We start from the raw sequence: 19,598 nt of genomic DNA, 5'->3' as shown, positions 1-19,598 counted from the left end.
TTCTTTTCAGAATGTTCCCTGTTGATTTTTAAATACCTTTGTGGGTGAAATGTCCCCAGGCTTTCTCACAGATCTTGAGCCTTGACCTCTATGGTAGGCACTGGGTATCACATTTCAGGTGATTTCCTTCAGAAACTTCAGATGCTGCTCTCTGAAACAGGTTTCTGTGTCTTCCTCTTCCTCCCCAACTCATACCAACTCCTTGCCAAACCTCAAGTGCCTTCATTTCTCAGTCCAACTCCATACACCTGTTTAAGGATAAGATTTTCACTTTCAACAAAAGTCAGCAACCAGCCACAGAGCTCTAGGGAAGGCAGACTCAATGGATTATGTTCTGTTCCTGAAATATGTGGTACTCAGGAAGTCATATAGGCTCCAAACAATCTCAGGAGGCGGCAGTGGGCTGTTCTTGACCTATGCACGGCCAGCATGGAGAGGGGGAGGGCAGAGTCCAGCTTCCTCTCTCTGCATATTGCTGTGCATAGTTGTTCTAAGAGACCAGAGGGTAATGGACCTGCCTTGCAGAGGCTTCCCCAACTCTTTTTGGAGGAAATGTTTGGAGTATAGTCAGCTATAATCAGTTTTGTCACTGTCTTCCCATGCATGGGATGCACAGAGACTGCTGAGTGTGTAACCTTGTGACATTGCTCATAAAAAACATTACTCAAAATTGATCAGCTAAATAAATGCTTTTTAAAAATATTTTCTCAAGTATCACATTTTTTAAAGCTTCTGATGGAATATTTTGACCTTTTGTAACATTTAATGGTTAGAAAGCCCTGGAAAGGCTGTCATTTTTAAATGGAAAAATAAAACCTTAAAGAAAATCAATTCTTCCTTGCAGTCCTTAGCATAACAACAGTAATAATAGCATGTCACTTTCTTTCCATTACATCATTACTAAAACAGTATAAACACACCAAAGAATGGCAATGCAGAGACTGTGCCCCTGTTATTCTTGTTGGGCAGTATGGAAAGGGATCAGTAGAGAGATTTAGTTATCTTCTCTGGGAATTGTTTGTTTATGAATTAGATTTTCCCAAAGGAGCTGTGAGATGGGAAATACAATAGGAAATGGACTTTACACATGCATAGAAATACCAAAACTCTAAGTGTCATCTGGGAGAGAGGCTGACGGAAACTTGCTATTTTTGCTAACAGATTTTTTTTTAAAAATCCTTGATTACTCATTCCAAAGTTTCCTATGCTATTTTGATACTTCTGATATCCTCCACAGAGTTCTGAATTAGTCATGACAGAAAAATGTTTTACATCTGATAATGTTGACAAGGAACATAGGCAGTTCAGGTGTGTTTATAGATTTTAACAATGGAAAATTGCATTGCATTTCTTTTCACCAAAATATTCTCCTTAAGCTGGGCATCCTCGTTGGTTCTTACAGCCCCCTTGAACCTTTTCAGCAGCATTTGGGCTTTCCACACATGAGAAAAGCAGCATGCACAATGTTTGTTCTCTTGTAGCAGTGACACTGGGGGCAAGGAGGGGTTCGAAGATGCACTCAAGAAATGCACAGATCTTGAACTGACAACAGCCTCAGTCTGCAATGTTCAGCATGAGACCTTTGGGCAATCTGGCATGGAAAGAGCAATTTCTGAGAATGTGTGCAGCATCCCACTCAACACCCCCCTCTATGGTAAAGGGCTCCACATGTGATCAGTCTTGGGCTAGTCCCCATCTGGATCTTTGGGCCAGTTATGGCAGTGACTTCAGAGTGCAAAGCTGGGTGGGTATTCACCTGTCTGAGGCCTATGTGGAAAAGTTGCTGTTGGGATTCCCAGGTTGCTCAGGGGGCATTTACTGCTCTCAGGCTTCTCTGTTTTGTGAAGGTTTTATCTAATGTACACACTGTCTGCTGGAACCAGCTTTTTCATTTCTCCTGGATGCCAGCTGAGCCACCACTGAGCTGCTGCTGTGGAGGTCATGGTTCACCTGTTTGGAAGCGCATCCTTTCCTGCAAGGGAGTTATAGCAACCATTCCTGACTGATGCCCACTCATGGGTATCCAGCACTTGGGAAGAAGATAGGCATGGGCAGATGCTGAGCTCATTCCTTCCCAAGGAGCCAGCTCCTTTCTTGACAGATACACATAGCAAACTGTCAGTTTGGCTGTTAAATTCACCACATAAGTGTGACAATGAAAATCATGGTTGTCTCATCTGGATTAGATAATTCTTCATCTCATGAGATCATGAAGATTCATGATCTCATGAGATGAAGAATAACCTGGAATGCCAGAAGGCTAGCTCCTGCTGAGCTTAACATAAAATGAAGTGTATTTCATTGTGGTATTTTGCAGCAGCAGAGGGTTAGTACAGCTGACTGCTGCTCAAAACTGAAAATCAATACTTCTCAAAACAGATAGATAAAGTAATTGTTTCACACAGTGTACCATATTATTGATCAGTAAAATTCAGTGTCTGAAGGAGAAGATAATACTGAGACTGAGTAAAAGTAAAGAGAGGTGTATATATTTTACAGGGTTGGATCTGCTTAAAAGGTTCCAAGGGACTGAGCAATTTCAGCAATAGTAGACATTATGTGGAAGCTTTTCTTGGTAATAAAGGGAAAGATTAATAACCTTCATGCCATGAGATGTAAGTTTTGTATCAGCTAAGGTCAAGATACAAATACCTCCTTTTCTCTGATGCCAGACTTGCTGCATTTGGGGAGAATCATAAATTCTCCCAAATCCTCTGCCATCATCCAATACTTGATTAAATCTTATCTTAATCCAATCCAGTTTTTGTCTGTGGTCATAGGAGGTAGAACTTTGCAGTTTTGGTTGTTGTTGCTGTTGAAATGCTTATTCCACTGCACAAATATTTAATAATTCATAAAATATTAACAAGATGATGAATCACATTGCCCTGTCAGCTTCTGAACTTTGAAGTTTCAGGGGAGAGGCTAAATGTCAGGAGCCATTTAAGGCCTTTGCAGTAATGAGGCAGCACATAAGCAAAAGAGGCTCCTTGACAAGCTGAAAAGATACCGGAAAAGTACATTTAAGCATTATAATGCATGAAGCATCTACAGGAAACAGGGGGTGTTTTGTCTTAAATTTGGTGAAATAGCAAGAATGGGCAAAATGCCTCTCAGCAAATTCAAAGAAAATCAAATTTATTTGGTATAAAGAAGCCTTCTTGTGTCCCCCATTGAATGACTTTTGTTGTCCTTACTTGGCAAAGCTTTAGTATGGATTGTGCCTCTTGTTTGCAGAACTGACCTGTACAGATGCTGTTAGTCTGGAGCATGTGCACACGCCTGTTTGGATCATGATTGATCGTGTTTCCAGATCAGCAAAGCATGCTAGGAACAGCAATTACAAGAATTGTGCAGGCTGTGTCCTTAGAACTGGAACTCTGAAAGTAATAACAGTGTCTGGATTACAGATGGGCACATTTAAGAGAAATATTTAAAATATGAGCAGAGGTACTGTTAAAATTGGGTTCTGTACTATAGCCACTTTATAGGCTGAAGACTGGTGTCACTGCTTGAGCTCTTAGTCTTAGAAGAGAAAATGGATGTTTTGGCCATTATCTCCAACAGTAGAGGGCAAATGATTCTTCTTGTGGCTTTGTCTTTGATCAGAAATTCTGATCTTTATGTCTGAGTGAAGGTAGTGTGGAGTGGCTATTCAATGTTCAGAAGGAAATCACTACAATCACCATAATTTTCAACCCAATGTAGTATTTTCCAAGGATAAAAGAGTTTTGATTTTCTTTAAATGTTTCACTCTTTTTTGAGGAAAGCAGAATAAGTTATAATGTGCTAGTAATAATTCTATCCTGTCTCATCAGTCATGTATATTTATGTATTTCTGCAGTGTGTACATATATAGTACACATTTATATGTAAATGCATATATAGATACATGTTTATACATTGATAGATGTAAGTCTTGCTGAAAAGGAAATTCCTCTTTGATCATTGTAAACATGACCATGATATCCTGTTTCTCATAAGAGGAGAATTTTCTTACATAGATTCTATTAATTATACTCCGTAATCCACATATCCTTCTTTCCTTACTGTACTTTAACATTGTAAGATGTTTCTGCAACATGAAATAATCATCATATCTTTGTGGTGGCTGTTGTAAAGTTTAAAAAAGAAAGTGACACTGGAGAGATGAGAAAATTAAGGCCAGGATTCAAAATGGCCATCTATGAGCTATATTTAAAGTCTTGGCATGGCTGAGAGCAGCAAGACAGGTGGCACACACCTCAAACAGGTGAAAGCAGAGGATTCTCTAGAAGTGATTCAAAGGCAAGAAATTAAACCTTAATGGTTCATTTTCTCCTGCAGCCAAACTGCTGATGAGATGCATACGGTACAAGCACAATAGCTTGGCCACTTTTGTCTTATAAAATTAAAAAATGATGAAGTTAGACAGCAGTTCAGCAGTTCTTTTGATATTCACATGATGCTCAGGGCTAAAACCTAGTTACTGTAGCAGATTAATCTGAAAGGATTGTACATTGATCATGTATTAATCTGGTAAAACAGGATGCTCAATGACTTTAAGGAAGTTTTATGGTTCAATCACCTGTTGGTCCCACCTTGCACTTGCAGGATCAGCATCATGGTTGTATTGGTCATCAAATCCTGGGAAAAAAAAAGAACTTACAGAAAACAGCACTGAAAAAAATCTTCATAAATGTGATAGAAAGTAGAGGATGCATACCTAATTCTTTAAATACTGGAGCTGCATAGAGGTTCTCAGCCACAGAAATGCAGAGGATTATCTTCTCTCTAAGCACATACTAGGGCTAATTAGGAGATCTATTTTCTCATAGCAGTCAAAAAGCTAATATATAGAAGTATACATCTGCAGTACAGAGATTATTGGTTTAGGTATTTGTAATGTAATAAAGAGAAACCATCCTAAAATATCTGATGATTTTTCTGGAGGCATGCATTTGTCCTTCTTTTGCTGTGAAAATATTTTTGAGGGCAAGTTGCTGGTTGTGTGTTATTTGATCTACCCTCTCCCTCTGCTTTTAGTATGTTCTATATTTTAAATGTAACATGTAGGTGATTTTAAGCTTTGTCAGAATCTATTCCTAGGAAAAACAGACTCATTTACACTAGAACTAAGTTTTATCATTATCATTAGGCATTTGACTGCTAAGGCATGTTGAAACTCTGCCTGCTTTTGAGTCACAATACATAGAATTTGTTGTGTTCCTAACCCCTGGATATTACCATCATTGCTTTTATAATGCTAAAAAAAAAAAAAACCAACAAAAACAGAAAGAAGAAAGATAAAATATAAAGAAAAGGCAGAAGAGAGTGACCAAAACCTCCTTTTAGAAAATGGATGCTTTAGAGAAGGAGATGAGTGCAGGCATTTGGGCAAATATGAAATAAATGTTCTCAAAGAAATTTACAGCAGCTGAAAAAACTTCTGTATGGCTGGATCAAAGCTGTGTGGATCATGAAGGTACTGACTGTCACCGTTGCCATGGTGCCACTGTTGCCATGGTGCCAGCATCACCAGGTTATCCTTTAAGGAGCAGCTTGTATTTCAGAAGGGTTAAAGGGTTTTCTTCCTTCAGAAGAGTGGAGCAGAGCATTGCTCCTCCTATGAGCAGTGTGCACCTAAGTATGCTGTAATGCACGAACTCCTTGCATTATCTGCTGATTTCATAGGCTGACAGTCTCCAGTGAAGTCTGTCAGGGGATGAAATCCCTCGGGGCACATCTACACTTCGGTCAGGCTGAGGGTAACACAGCAGATGTGCTCGAGTTAGTGTTAAACTAATGGGCAGAACTGAGAGTGAAGCCTGTTTTGCTTTCCCCTTTCCTCCAATCTATTTCACTTTGAATTGTTTCTTTTTCTTGTTTGGGCTCCTCAGCTTTTCAGGCAGGATTATGGCAATGCTGTTTCTTTTGGGAACAGCCATTATTTTAGTGGTTCAAGGTTAAAGCTTCATTACCTTTCCTTGGAAAAAGTTGTGTGGCTGATAGAAACCCTTCTTTGTCAGTGGATTTACTAGCAGCGCTCCTTCAGGGGCTGCATTATCACCTGAAACCCTGATGTTAAGCAGCAAATTTTGTCTTGCTTTTTGATTGGTAACAACAGACCCTCAGAACAAAGTTGAAAGGTCTCAGACTTTGTTTCACTGTATTGATTAATACGACTAAATGAGTATCTAGGGAGAGAAGACTTTAAAGGACAGTTGGTCAGAGGAATTTTGCCTAAATTTGCTGTATCTTTTTTAACCGGAGATTGACCTTGCTATTGTAAAACTGATTTGTGAAGAGCTTTCGAGCTTCTAATGATTTCATGGAAAGTTTTGTCATTGCAATAGGCAATATAATTGAAAGCTTCCAGGGAAGTTTTTTTCCTGTGGTAGATTATCTCCAAAGCTGACCTAAAATTAAATAGCAAATGCTACTTTGATTTTGGTCTGTTTCTGCATGCAGGATTCATTCAGATGCTTAATTCTGCTCAAATGGAGGATATCCTCTGTGCACAGGATCTGCTGCTGCTAATGGTGCCTTATTTTGTTTGATCACCATAGGGAAAAAAATGGTTTTTGTTCTACACACTTTGTCTGTACATTTGCTGCCCAAATGTCAGCAATCCAGTCAGACTTGACATTAGTTCTAGTCCCATCCTCTCTTTCTTGTGAGGGAGAGCATGCACCATGTTTGTCATATTTAGCAGGGATTTTTGCTGCTAACTCATGTCAGATTTCCAGTGACAGTACCAGCCTTGCACAATCAGTGAGCTTACAGGTGGTCATTGGTGCCTCTCCTTAAACATTGCTGACTTTCTGCAGCTTGAAACCTCACAGTCAGCACCTGCTCTATAAAAATCTCTCAAGTCTGGGTTATTTTAAAAAGACTTGGCAGTACATGCTGGACCACATCAGTTGGGGTTTGGACAGCAGAGATCCCAGTCCCTCAGTGTTCTTCCGTGTATTTGGCTGTCCCAGTAAATGCCTTCATCTGTTCAACTGGTTCTGTAGCTGCTGGATGTGTGTGAATGAAAGTATTCTTGCTAAGGTGCAGAGAATTTACCCATCTGGCAATGTTTTGTTGTCTTAAAATTGGATGAAGGAAAGTAGAGGAGAGCTAGATGGAAATGGCTTGTAGACCACCTGAGATGGAAAATGTATGCAAACCAAGAGAAATGGTATTAAAAGCTTAGAAAATTCATGTGAATTAATGAATACAGAGGATGGCATTAAAATATTAGTTGTTCTTTTTTTCTATTCTGAAGATTTTGGGGGGTTTTTGACATATTTCCATTCCTGGCATGGAAACATTTTGTATGCTCATGTAACATATGCTTACTCTGCAGTAAACATATGTACAAAGGAGGTACAACTCTGAAATCTGGGAAATTATTTCAGTGGCTCTCACTCAAGAAAAAAGTTATATGTTGTTATTGATGTTTTCCTGCTGTAATTTTTATCTTTTTGGTAGTACTGGATTATCTTGTTGTAGCTGTTTTCAATGGCCCTAACAATGATCCATTTCCCTGGCGATTTTTGATGATTATCTTAGCAGCTGGTTAAACCACGCGGAAGAGGGACAGAACAAATATTATGTCTATAAAAAGCTTGATATTACTTTAATTCCAACAGTAGAATGAAAACAAAGGTTACGTACATCAGAATCTTTTTCCTGATGTTTTGAGAAGATGACCCAATGGTAAATAGAATGATTTATTTTGAACAGTGAGTGAACTTGATGAGCTGTTTCAAAACACTCTCTTTGGAAAAAATACGCGTCTTTGTAAGGACAGAGGTTTTGGCAGTTTGGGGAAGTGAAGTTACAAGGATTGGCTCTGTGTACACAAACTAAAGAAAACTTTTCTAAAGTATTCTGTGTTCACTCCACAGTGAGAACTATGACATTTAACTTCTTAGCAGTTTAAAAGTTTCAGAGAAAACATAGTTTTATATGGAATGTACAAGTAGAGTGGTAATATTAACAAATCATGGTCATGTCAGGACTAAATCCCCACCATATCTTTCCATTCCAGATAGAAAGATTAAATCAGAATCTATATTTTGAAAATGTCCTCATCTGTGTTCTTGGCTATATAAACAACATCTTCCTGAACAACTCAGAAATGCTAGATATTCAAAATCTACAGCCAGCTTCTGCAGCCTGAAAATCTTTCTCTGAAGTGATTGTAAAGTCAGGGCTGAAGGGTGTCCGTGATAGCTTGGTCAAGAATCACGCTTTTATCTGACCAGCTTGAGCCAATCGAAATTGGACACTCCATGGTCTGTGGTATAACCACAGATGATCAGTGGAGAACTCAAGGCAGCAAAGAATGCAGAGTTCCTTATTCCTTTATCTCCCAGGATCCAAATTTGTGCATTGCCAAGGACCAGGAACCCTTAGGATGCCTTCTCCTGTCTTCAAGCCACATGTCAGACTTATCAGAGTTTTCTGATGTTATATGTTCAAGAAAAACATCTAAGAGGGAAGCTGGCTGAATAATTATCTTACCTGTTCTTGAGCTCTATAGCAAGAAATTCTCCAGTTTTTATTTTTTATTTTGTTATCTGTAAGCTAAATTAATCTCTTACTCTAAAATAAATGCCATTTCCCTCCCTATTTTCTTAAAACAACACTTATGAGACAAATTTTACTTTCTCTTTGGAAATTTTTTCTTATCTGACCATAAAGTGATAGGGTGAAAGGAGGAAATCACTCACATAATGAGTTGTGCAGTGGTCTGTCTGTCAAAGTTCGTTGGGAACCCTTTAAAGCTAGTGGCAATTGTGCCTCACTCCACTCAGGAATCACTAAAGCAGATTTAGAAAACGTGGGCGCATTGGAGCACATTTATTCCTATGCCTACTATTTTCCCGTGCAGAAGTGATTTTATGTGCTGAATTTATCCCTGCTGTGCAACAAGTTCTTCCACACATTGGAATATTTCTGCTTCATGGATCTTAGTCTGTTACCCAGCATTTCAATGATGCCACAGTTTTTCTGGTTGCCATTAATTCGGCCTGGGAAGGGACAAACTCTAGAGCTCTGGAATTGAATTAATTTCTTTGGATCCTGAGGTTGAGTGCAGTGCTGTCCTTGATGGGAGCTTGTTTAATGTAAATGGCAATGTAAGCAAAGTGTGGAATGTTTTATGGCACCTGTGCCCTTCTCTGTTTTCCAGAATAATGGGGATGCCCGAAGTTTTCACCTTTTATATGGGGACCTGAATTTGGGAATCTTCTGAAACCAATCATGTTGAAACCTCTAACTGGTTGAGTTGCTCTGTTTTTTCTCCTGGTTCCTGCTCCAGGAGAAACAGGAACTGATCCCTTGTACTAGAGTGCTTATGTGAAGAATATTGGAGTATTTATGTATTTTGTTCCCTGATTATTCAGGCCCAAGCTCTTGTGTGGAGAGGATCAACCCACTCTCCTCAGACCTAATCCCAGAGAAGTATCAATGATACACTTATTTCCTGCAATGCTGATACATATTGTAAAGAACTAGAACTGGTTTTGGTTGAGGTACAAATCACAATTTGAAATGCCAAGGCTTTTGGTTATTTTTAAAATGACTTGTGAATAATTCAGTGATTGGAACTACAGAAATAGCTGGAATCAAGACAAATAGGTGTTAATAAAGTGTTCCTTTAAAATGGTTCTTATTTCTGCAGTACAATGGAATGGCAGAATAAACTTAGACTGATTTATTTTAAGTAACAATCTTGAGGGGATGTTGTTTTGTTTTGATTTGATTTTTCATGCAAGGAAGGGTTTGAAATGATTTCTTAGGAAAAATTTCAGCTCACATGGAAATGTTTTGTTAAGTTATGCTACACTTGAATTTTTTTCCTAATCATTGAAAGCTGTGTCAGAATTTTGTAAGAAAATTTCCGGGTATGAATGTTTTTAAAGTAGCTTTCGTAATACTAACTGGTTGCAGTTCCTTTAAAAGTAGGCAGGATCCATGGAGCTATTCCTGTTTCCAAAATAGTTGGCGTTCCACCATCCAGCCTGTACAATTTGATAGAATTAGTGACTGTATGTCAAAATCTTGGGGAGCTTTGTTCAAAATAGGCATATTATAGCTAATTAAAATTTTCCTTTCCACCTCTTAGTTTCACAGATTCGGCATCAAAATATATTTGGAAATCATTAACTTTAGTTTTCCCTGTAACTTGCTTTCTTTTGTCTTGAAAGCTCATTCCTTTTACTAAAGCATCTAAATGCCTAGGAGGACAACTGTGACCTTTAAAGTGAAGAAAGAAAGATTACTGCACTTAGCTTGTTGTGAATTTATTTTGTTGGTTTTTCTTTTTTTTTTTTTTAAGGCCATTCAGAACATCAGCGTAGGTGGGGTTTTTTTTCAAACTAAATGTGCACTTAAAACACTTCAGATAATACTGAAATGTACTTAAAGGAAGATTACCTTCTCTACCATGTCCCTAGGATTTGGATTCTTCCCCTGGAACATTGTTAGCTTCTCTGAAAACTTGTTTTTCATTTTTAAACATATTCTTCTTTTAGATAAATCATCAAAGGTAGACATTTTAGTAACGTCTTTTCCTTTTGATTTGTTTGTGATTTGTTTTTTCTTTCCTTACACACACTTACTTCATGCGCTCTTCCAACCCACATTTTGTTTGTCTTTGGCACTGACACACTCTTACATAATTTCTCAAAAATACAACAGTGTTCATCTATAGTAGTCCAAAAGGCTACAGCCTGCATTTTTGCAGAGGTTTGGGATGATCACAGTAGAATGGTGTATTGTTTCTGACAGGGCCTGTTCTCGGAGGTTTCTTGAATGCCTGTTTCTCTGCCCTTGGCCTCTTCTCAAGTTTCTAATAAACAGGGCTCAACAAGGGAGTGAGTGACATAACTTTAGCTTGTGCCACTTCTCAAACACAGCACTTCAGTTTCTTTGAGGAGATGAGCTTTAGGAAAAGAGCGCTCTGTGCGTACCACAACTGCCATCCTTTGTTAGTTTCTGTTTACATGCTCGGTAACTGGTATTGTATATTTTTATGTAATAAGTTAGCATTAACCTAAAATAAGCTCAGTACAGTTAATTCCACAAGCATTCACACCAGAGTAAATGAGAAATGGTTCCTTGTATGTCACTGCATCTGCTGCACTCTTTGTAAGCGGAGAACCCAGCCCACTAGGACAAGATGCAAACTTATTTTAGAGTACTGGTTTTGAACTAATGGCTGTTCAGCCTCACAGGTGGTTTTTAGGTAAAGTGTATAAAAGATTCAGCTCCTAAATAGTTAACTTCTAATGTTTGGAGTAGGTGTCAGCTCTCTCTGGCTGCAAATAACTGTGAGACAGGCCACTGGATGTGCACAGTTGCAATATGATCTTGAGTTTTGAAGCATAACTCTCTTGTTTGTGACTTGTCCTCTGTCAGTCTCTTTTGAGTATGCATGTTAAGTTTTATATTTGCTTACATGTATAGATACAAAGCTTTAGGAGTGGATACATATCTTTGATTTTCCCTAGCAGTAGGAGCTCACTTTTTCTGTTGGCTTGGAGCTATACAGAATTGCCTGTGCTGTACATTTCCGTCGCTGGAAGTGTGAAAATACTGAAGTCAGGTGAAGTTTGTATCAGGAGGTGTGGCTGTGGTTGTATTGGTACCAGCAATTTGGTTGCTGAGCAGGGATGGAGTGGGCCTGTGTTCATGTTTTATCCTGCCTGGATTAAGTCCATCTCCTGCCTAATTTCCTCTGACAGGGGCTGGGGCTACAGGCACATGGAGAACAGTCAGGGTGTGAGTTATGGTAATATCTAGGAAGCAAAATGCCACCTGCACACCTGAATCTCCCTAAAGTAGAAAGCATCCCCAAAGAGGCCAGAGGAGGCATGCCTTGTGTAGTCCCTACTGAACACCTTTGCTCCTGTGGCACTGCATGGTCTCACTGCTGCATTTAGATTGTTGTCCCCTCTCCACCTAACTCATAGAGTGGGACTCCAGAGACAGGACACACAAACTTCTCTTTTCACCGGCCACTCCTGCATGGCATCCGGCCTTGATTACACTCCAGGCAGATTCAGAGCCTGCCTTTTAAAATGTGGCCATAACAATAGTAGCAGGTATTGACTAGCAGACTGTTAGTCCAAGCTCTGGTGCACGGAATCTACTCTAAAATGGCATTTGCTTCCCTACTGCACATGTAGTAATGCTTTAACAAGTAATAGATTACAAAATGAAGTTTCTGCTGTCTCCCCTGGGAGTCAACTAGGCAAACAATGATTAGGAAATCTTAGCTGATAATTGTTTAAATGTTTTGTTTCTTAATTTCATTTTTTTCCTTGGGCCATTTTTTATTAACCTAAATAGTTCCTTTCATTCCTCAACACTTGTGTTTCTCAAGTTTTTGTAAACCACTACGAAGTCTTCCTTTCCCACAGGCATTGCTTATCCTAACTGTTGACTGAAAATCAATCCCCCCATCTAATGACTCTGTCACTGTTCTTTGAACTCTTTCCATTTTACATTATCCATCTGGCAACAAAACATCCAAAACTGCATGCAGGCTGCAGATGTGGTGGCTCCGTAGCTGCTGAGGCAGGGATCTGTTACAAACCATTGTACATCAGGATTTAGCTGTTTCTGGGATCAGGGCTTGGAAAGCAGAGTCATCTGCCTCTAGTTTCTCTGCCCAGAACACCTGGGGGTAACGAGAGACTTGTAACATAAACCTACTGAAGTTGTGTTGTTTTTCTTGACTCTGTACCCTGTTAATTTTTGTTTTGTTTTTATACACCTATAAACACATTTCAAACTCTCATTCTCAGAAATGTAAGGCTTTCCAAACCTGGGAACCGACTCTCCCCAGTCTGCTGTCAACAAGTAAAAGCCAGCAGGCTCCTAGGCCAGGCCACCTGGGATATGTGACAAGGGATCCATCCCCTGCTCTGGTTCCCTGCCCTGCCTCTGCTGTGTCCTGGATTCTGTCAGAGTCAAAATCGCATTTTGATGTGTGACTATCATACTATCTTCAACTGAAAGAAGAAGATATGACTGCACACATGGAAATTGAATTTCAGCAAAAGTATTTTAGTTTTCATTTGTGATATCACAAGTTCACAAAGTGTTTTTTCCTTCTTTTCAATTTAACAGGTTATCACTGCTAGCTTATCACCATTCTTCTTTGTCATGACTGCCAATGTACTAACAATTTCTTGGTAAGTGCCTACATGAGCTTTTTGTTTAACAGTAAAGATGAATTTTCACACAGTGCTTCATGTGGAAATATTTTTAAATGTCAAGTTCTATTGCCGTCAGTGTTATTTTGCATGTAAGGAGAACCAGGTGTGCAATGATGGATGCAGTAAAGTAATAGAAAAGTGTTTCTTCTGCCTCTGTGGGAGAACATGGACATTTTAGACATTAAGCCTCACCACAATTCACTCAGCACATTTTACAGTGAGGCAAATGGATCCAATAGGCAAATAAATGACCCATTCAAAGTCATGCTGCAATTTAGTGGTGGAACTGGAAGTAAAACACAGGAGTCAAGGTTTGCTGACAGTGTATTTTTAACCAAGAGGGTGCATTCAAGTTTCCCTAACACACTGTGCACTGTGAATGCATAATATTAAGCTGGAGAAAAATAATGATAATAAACTTTTTCCAGAGCTGTATCTGGATTTTGCAATGTGTGGCCACACAGTACAAATCACTTAACCAGAATTTTTTGGGTAGCAATATAAAGGATTGTGGTACAAACTCCTTTGGTCAAAGGCAGTGGTTTTGATCTGTGGTTGTCTACCACACAGTGAAAGGGAATCACAAAGCATGGCTGATGCTCCTAAATGCTTCTGTCGTGCAAATAACTTCTCAATATGGGGTTAGGCATGTGTCTCTGAGGACAGATTTGTTAATGGAAATAAAAATCTACTTACTTTTGAAAAGCTCTAAGCTTCTTTCTTTCTACTTGATTCATGATTCATTCAGTTTGATTGCCATCCTAAAGATTCAGCTCTGCACTGAATGGAATTAGCATATCCTTTCTTCTGGTGTGATAAGAGCCTTATAGAAAGGAGAATCTCCAGTTCAGACTGGCCCCATTTACTTATGTGTTGATATGAATTCCTATCTGTATTTTAGGCACATCTAGTCTCAAATGCTAAAGTAAGTTGTGCTTTTATTTAGCTCTAGGAAATACATGCTGCCTGTGCATGTCAGAGACTTAACCAATGTCAAAGCACCTACGAAACACTTCTAGTCCAGGCCATTAACTTGCTGCTTTTCACCATGTTTTGCATGTGCTTGTGCAGGTCGTCGCACATGTGCTAGAGGCAGGCTTTGATTATATATCTGTATTCACTGACAAGTGCACTAAAAATTCATGTGTACCTTTATTAATGTGCACCTTTGTTAATGTGAGCACACAGACCCATGTACTTGCACACATGCCACCTGCCCTATATGGACTGAAACGTCTATAAGTGATGAACACATCTGTATGTTTAAAAGAAAATTTGCTTTAGCCCTTGGTACACTGTAACACTTTGATTGTCATAATTAAAAAAGAAAACAATTTCTTTTATTTATTTTTTTTATTTTAATTCTGTTAGTGCTTGTGCATTGGCAGTGCCTTGACTTAGCAGCAAAGCTCTGGAAATAGTTTGTTGGATGATAGCAGCTGCAAAGTACTCATGAGAGCATTAATCACTGAGGATTTTAGTGCTGCTCCAGTGTGGTCATGGACAATATCATATGTTAATTTTTGAGCTATGAGCAAGTGCAGTTATCTGTGACCCCACTATATACAGAAGCTGGAGGGTTTGCCATATGGGAAAATGAAGGTAAAATCAAGGGCTAGCATTTAGCTGTGTTTTTTGCTCTGCTTCATCTTGATGATATACAATGGTTTCCATTTGCCTAGTAATTTGGACTGCATGGGCATGTGGATCCCAAGACTTCACATAATTCAGAAAGGGATTCTTCTTCTCTGATGTAAGACATATGATATTAAAGAACAGCTCTGGTACAGGTGTCTTTTTACAGAACAAGGCTGGGCAGTTTATTATCTTTTGTACATAATTGCCAGTCTCATTTTTGAAATGGTATGTCAGAGACAGATTTATTTTTTAATCTCTGTTAAAAATTTAGAAAATAGCACTACTATAGAAACGGGAAAACTATTTCTAAGGTCTTCTGTATGTAGTGTTTTGGAATTTTTTTCCTTTAGGATAAAGGGTATATTATCCAACCATAGATTCCAAAGGAGTTAATGCATAGGGTGTGTTTATAACCAGAGCTGAAATAAGACATGGGGGTTAACCCTCTCCAGAAAAAGCACTCAGATGTTGTTACCAACTGCAGGTGGCCAGACTCTGTGGTTTAGACCCTTTTTGAAAAGCTTGCAGCTTTTGCAGCCTTTTGCTCCTTGTCGGTAATTCCACACCAAAGCTATTTTGTCTTCCCAGTGGACCTTCACAGACTGTCTGTAGCACCTACTTTCCAGGACTGTTTACTGTGTAATTGTAAGATATTGTGCTGTTGTTATACAATATTCTTTTCCTCTCAGGAACAAGGGCAATTATGTGGTTTTTAAAACAGCTCACCAAAGCTAAGATTTAAAGTGAATGTAATGCTATTAGACCAAGGAGCCTTCAGCTTTACATGCTTTTTTTTTCCCAAGGAAAAAAAAAAGTACCCTTAGAAATGAACTTAACAGAAGTTTGTTTTGTTTATAAAGTTCAGTAAGGAGCTTTTCTGTTTCATAAGCTAATTAAGCCATGGGGCTAAGATGAAAGGTCAGTACACTTAGCTTTTCACTGTTCTAAAAGGAGAGAAGAGTCGGCATCTTACTGTATTCCTGTCAGCTGTGAGAGATAACAGAGGAGACTTGGGGATTATTAACTATTGCTTGCATTGAGTGGGTTGATAGCATATTTAAGGGAAGGTTTTTGTAAAACCATTCATCCTGACTTGGAGCCCTGCTCCTAGGCTGACTCTTGGGGAGCAGCCTTAGTGCCATGGCTGTGCTGTGAGCAGCACAGGAAAGAGGTGCTTAGGCACAGGTGCCTTTTTGGCTGGGGCAGCTCCTTTCAGCTCACCAAAAGTGGCAAACACAGGAATTTCTACTGGCCTCACTGTGCCAAGGGGATCACCCCAGCACAAAAAGGTTTTCCCAGATTTCACCTTCTCCACAAAACCTAGGCTTCACATCTCTTCCTGATGTTGGCAAGTGGCAAGTTTTCAGGACAGAACACAAACAGAAATTGCAAGAGGGAATCAATAGGCTAATAAGGTTCAAACCTCTCAACCTCTCTTGCCTTCCTTTCCTATTCTTGCTAGTGTAGGGGTGTGCAGCTATTCTTGTAACTAGGGGCAACATTCTCCATTTAGATTCCTGTCTGTGTATTTTACTGAATAGCACCAGCCTGAAAACACAGGAAAGGTAATTTCTGATGAGATCATTTAAATAAGATATTTTCTTAGCAAGACAAATGAAAAAAATCACCTGGGTTACCGTCTCTAGGTTGTAATGTGTTTAGATAAAATAATACCTTTTTGTATTAAGTAGAAGGACTTGCATGATGCTAAATTTGTGATATACTTTGTTTTCAGCCTTGTGGTCGGTGGAGTTGGAGAAGCATTGCTTGTTTACACTGAAAGGACAGGCACATAAAGAGGAACCATATCTCACCAGTTGGAACAGAGCTGACTCGCAGCCTAGAGACACTATAATGAAAAAAGCAGCAGCAGGAATGAAGAAGTGCAACGAAACATGAGGAAAGGGATCTATTGTTTTTTTTTTAATTAAGAAAAGAACCTATGCTATTAATAGTGCTGGTAAGGGAGCAGCATATTTGGCAGAGATGGTAAGGAGCTTTTGCCTCAAAGCACAAGACCAACTATATCAGATTGATGTGGTAAAGAAAGAACTGCACTGTATCATGCTGATGGCTCTGTGTGAGCACCACTCAGTAGCAGCTTCTAGCACAGGGAGCTAAACTCAGGAAAAGCAGCATTCCCCACTGGATGCCCCCAGTGGCTTTTTTTTTGTTTGAAGCAGACAGCAGGTCATACCAAATGATGTATAAATTCAGGATCTGGAAGGATGGATTTTGCCTCCAACTGTTCTGTAAGCAGCAAGCTGCCACACACAGGTCTCTAGTCATGTTGTCTGAACTGGCACAGGGACTGAGGCCAAAGGGCTTGTGGAGATAATCCCCTTCTGGAACTGTGGCAGTTTGACAGCCTTTCAGAAAGGGAAAATCAGCAATAAATCTCAATATCTGTAGTGATTGCTCTTTGTGAATTTTTTTCTCTCCCATTCGCTGAGATTTCTCTTGAACTCTGCCAATTTTTGTCAGCTGGAGGGGGTGGAGGGACACGTACTGTTCCCAGCAGTGGTTTGTCTCTTAAATTATTGCAAGAGGAAACAAAGAACATGAACCTTGAATGAATGTCATAAAGAGTATAAGGAAATTAATCTCAAGAGTTCTTAAAGTAATTTCACTTCTAGTTGTTTAATGGCTGTTAGAAATTAGTCTTGATATATTAGAGCCTGCAATCTATGTGAAAGTAATATTAAATGATGAGTTTATATTGTGGGAAAGGTCTACATGGTAAAAGGAACTTGATAACAAATCTTCAATGAGGAAAGAGACTTGTCTCACTTGTTGTTAGAGATGTAAAGTATAGTCCCTCAATCTAAGCTGACCAAGTTTCCTTCATGGTAAATGGAAAGAGGGTTGCCCTCACAGAGATGATCCTTCTTGAATGGATTGCTGTGTTAGGAAGTGCATATTTCTCTATAGATAGAAACTGGGTAACTAGTCTAGACAAGACACATGGTTTCTACAAGGCTACAGTTACTGGAGGCTTCAATCTAACATATTCCACCAGATGGGCTTGAAAATATGGCTACATTTTAATTTCAAATAAAACACCATAGGTTAACAAAGAAGGTAAATTTTACAAATGTTTGCAGTCAGTTTCTATGACTGGAGAATTTTAAAAAGAGATTAGTTGATTTTCAGGAAAAAAAATTGCTGCAAAGAGAAGCCTAAAAGGTAAGTACTCTGGTCAATATTGTACCTAAGCTGATCTCAGTCTATCACAAAAGGTCTCTTCACATGGGCATGTTGTCTGTGTATGGTGGGTCCCACTCTGGCTTGAGTTCAGTGTGAGCCATTTTTTAGCCAGGTGGTAAAACTCAGGTTTGGGAAGAAAGGGGGAAGAGAGGGACAAGCATGAAAAAATAAGTGCTTGAACTTGAGCACTAGTCCAGAAACCAGCATGAGCCTCATGGGAAGTTGGGCCCATACACCCAGTGAGCCATGACAGAGCCAGCCATGGGTCCTCTTGGCATTCCAGTCTGTAAATTTATACAGTGCTGGGAGTGATGGCTGCACCATTGTGGCTTTCCCCAGACAATTCTCTCTTCCAGCCAGTTGTGCCAATGCAGTAGGATCCTTGCTGTGCCACCTTTCTGCTGACTTTGAAGTGAACAGTGACCCTAGGAGACCTCATGGAAGAGTCCCTGCGTGACTGCCGAGGTTTTGCAATCGTAGCTGGAACCCTTGCTGTGGGAAAAGCTCATCTTGTACCTCTCTTCTTGCATAACTTTCAAGGGTAGGCTGCAGTCTGGTTTTTTTTCTTCCTCTATCTTGCCTCTGCTGTTCATAGCAATGTGCAGAACACCCATCTGCTTTCTTGCTGGTGGTCTCAGTGGAAAGGCAAAGGCCAAACCAGCAGCCAGGGTTGCAATAGCACTTTGATCAGAGGGCATCTTGGCATGACTGCAGAAAGCCTGTTTGGCTGCAACAGGCGTTTCTGTTGTCTGGCCTCTGGGGGAATTCAGGGCCTGCAGATACTGCATGAGAATCCTCCTGCACAGTAAGGCAGCTGCCTTTTTATTTAACTCACACATGTTAAACAACACTGAACTGTTTAACTTCTGCTTGCATTTTTTGTGCCTTAATGCAGCCTGCTTACATTTCTGAGACTCTGCTTGAGGTAAGTAAAAAGCACAGGTTTAAACTGATTGCTACATAAGCAAATCAAAGAACTACAGTTAGCAGTGGAGTTGGGCTCCTCTGTCAAACACAACTGGTTCAGTACCCTCTGAACCCTGCAGAGCAGCATGAGGCTCATCAGTCTTGCTGAAAACTCAGATTAGGATGGAAATAGAGCTCAATGGCCTTCAAAATCCATGTTTGCATATTTGGAGTTGTCTTAAGGTGTTGAAGGCATGCCTTGGTGTCCTTCTTGCTCAGGCTGTGGCAGAGGGGGCAGCAGGGCCAGGTTCCAGTGTGGCATCTGCCTCTGGGAGAGTCCTGTGAGCCAAGGGCTGGTTCAGTGCTGCTCACAGTGAGCTGTCAAAGGGTCAGTCCTGTGGTGGGGCAGGCAGTGGTGGGGAGAGACCCCTTGGGGGACTTTGGCTGTTGGAACAAGTGGTGCCTTTCTCAACACATATGTGCTGGGCTGGGGATGCCAGCCAGGAATTGGTGACCTGCAGCAGTTGCAAAGCCCCAAGATGGCATCTCAGCTGCCAGTGCAGATCAGGTCATACAAACATAAAGGTCAGCTCTGGGAGGGCACTAAGAAGACCCTGGCTCTCCACCACTGCCCTTGGCAAGGTG

At 40.0% G+C, this 19,598-nt stretch overlaps 1 protein-coding gene across 4 annotated transcripts in view; it reads left to right on the top strand.

Annotated features, from left to right (window-relative positions):
• The window catches only part of TMEM241 (transmembrane protein 241), a 55,126-nt gene extending 37,856 nt beyond the window's left edge, over positions 1-17,270 (top strand). For 3 of the 4 annotated variants that reach the window (XM_030943954.1, XM_030943953.1, XM_030943952.1), the window contains 2 exons: positions 13,114-13,178; positions 16,576-17,268. In XM_030943954.1, the coding sequence (XP_030799814.1) occupies positions 13,114-13,178; positions 16,576-16,636 (126 nt within the window). In that variant the 3' untranslated portion in view covers positions 16,637-17,268. Of the gene's footprint in view, positions 1-13,113; positions 13,179-16,575 lie in introns of all 4 variants that reach the window. The other variant, XM_030943955.1, reaches the window with a different exon arrangement.
• Positions 17,271-19,598: the final 2,328 nt, after the last annotated feature.

The sequence above is a fragment of the Camarhynchus parvulus genome, chromosome 2, assembly GCF_901933205.1.
Source record: "Camarhynchus parvulus chromosome 2, STF_HiC, whole genome shotgun sequence".
Lineage (NCBI taxonomy): Eukaryota > Metazoa > Chordata > Aves > Passeriformes > Thraupidae > Camarhynchus > Camarhynchus parvulus.
The sequence above is the reverse complement of the archived record's forward strand: the minus strand, read 5'-3'. Positions and strand labels throughout refer to the sequence as shown.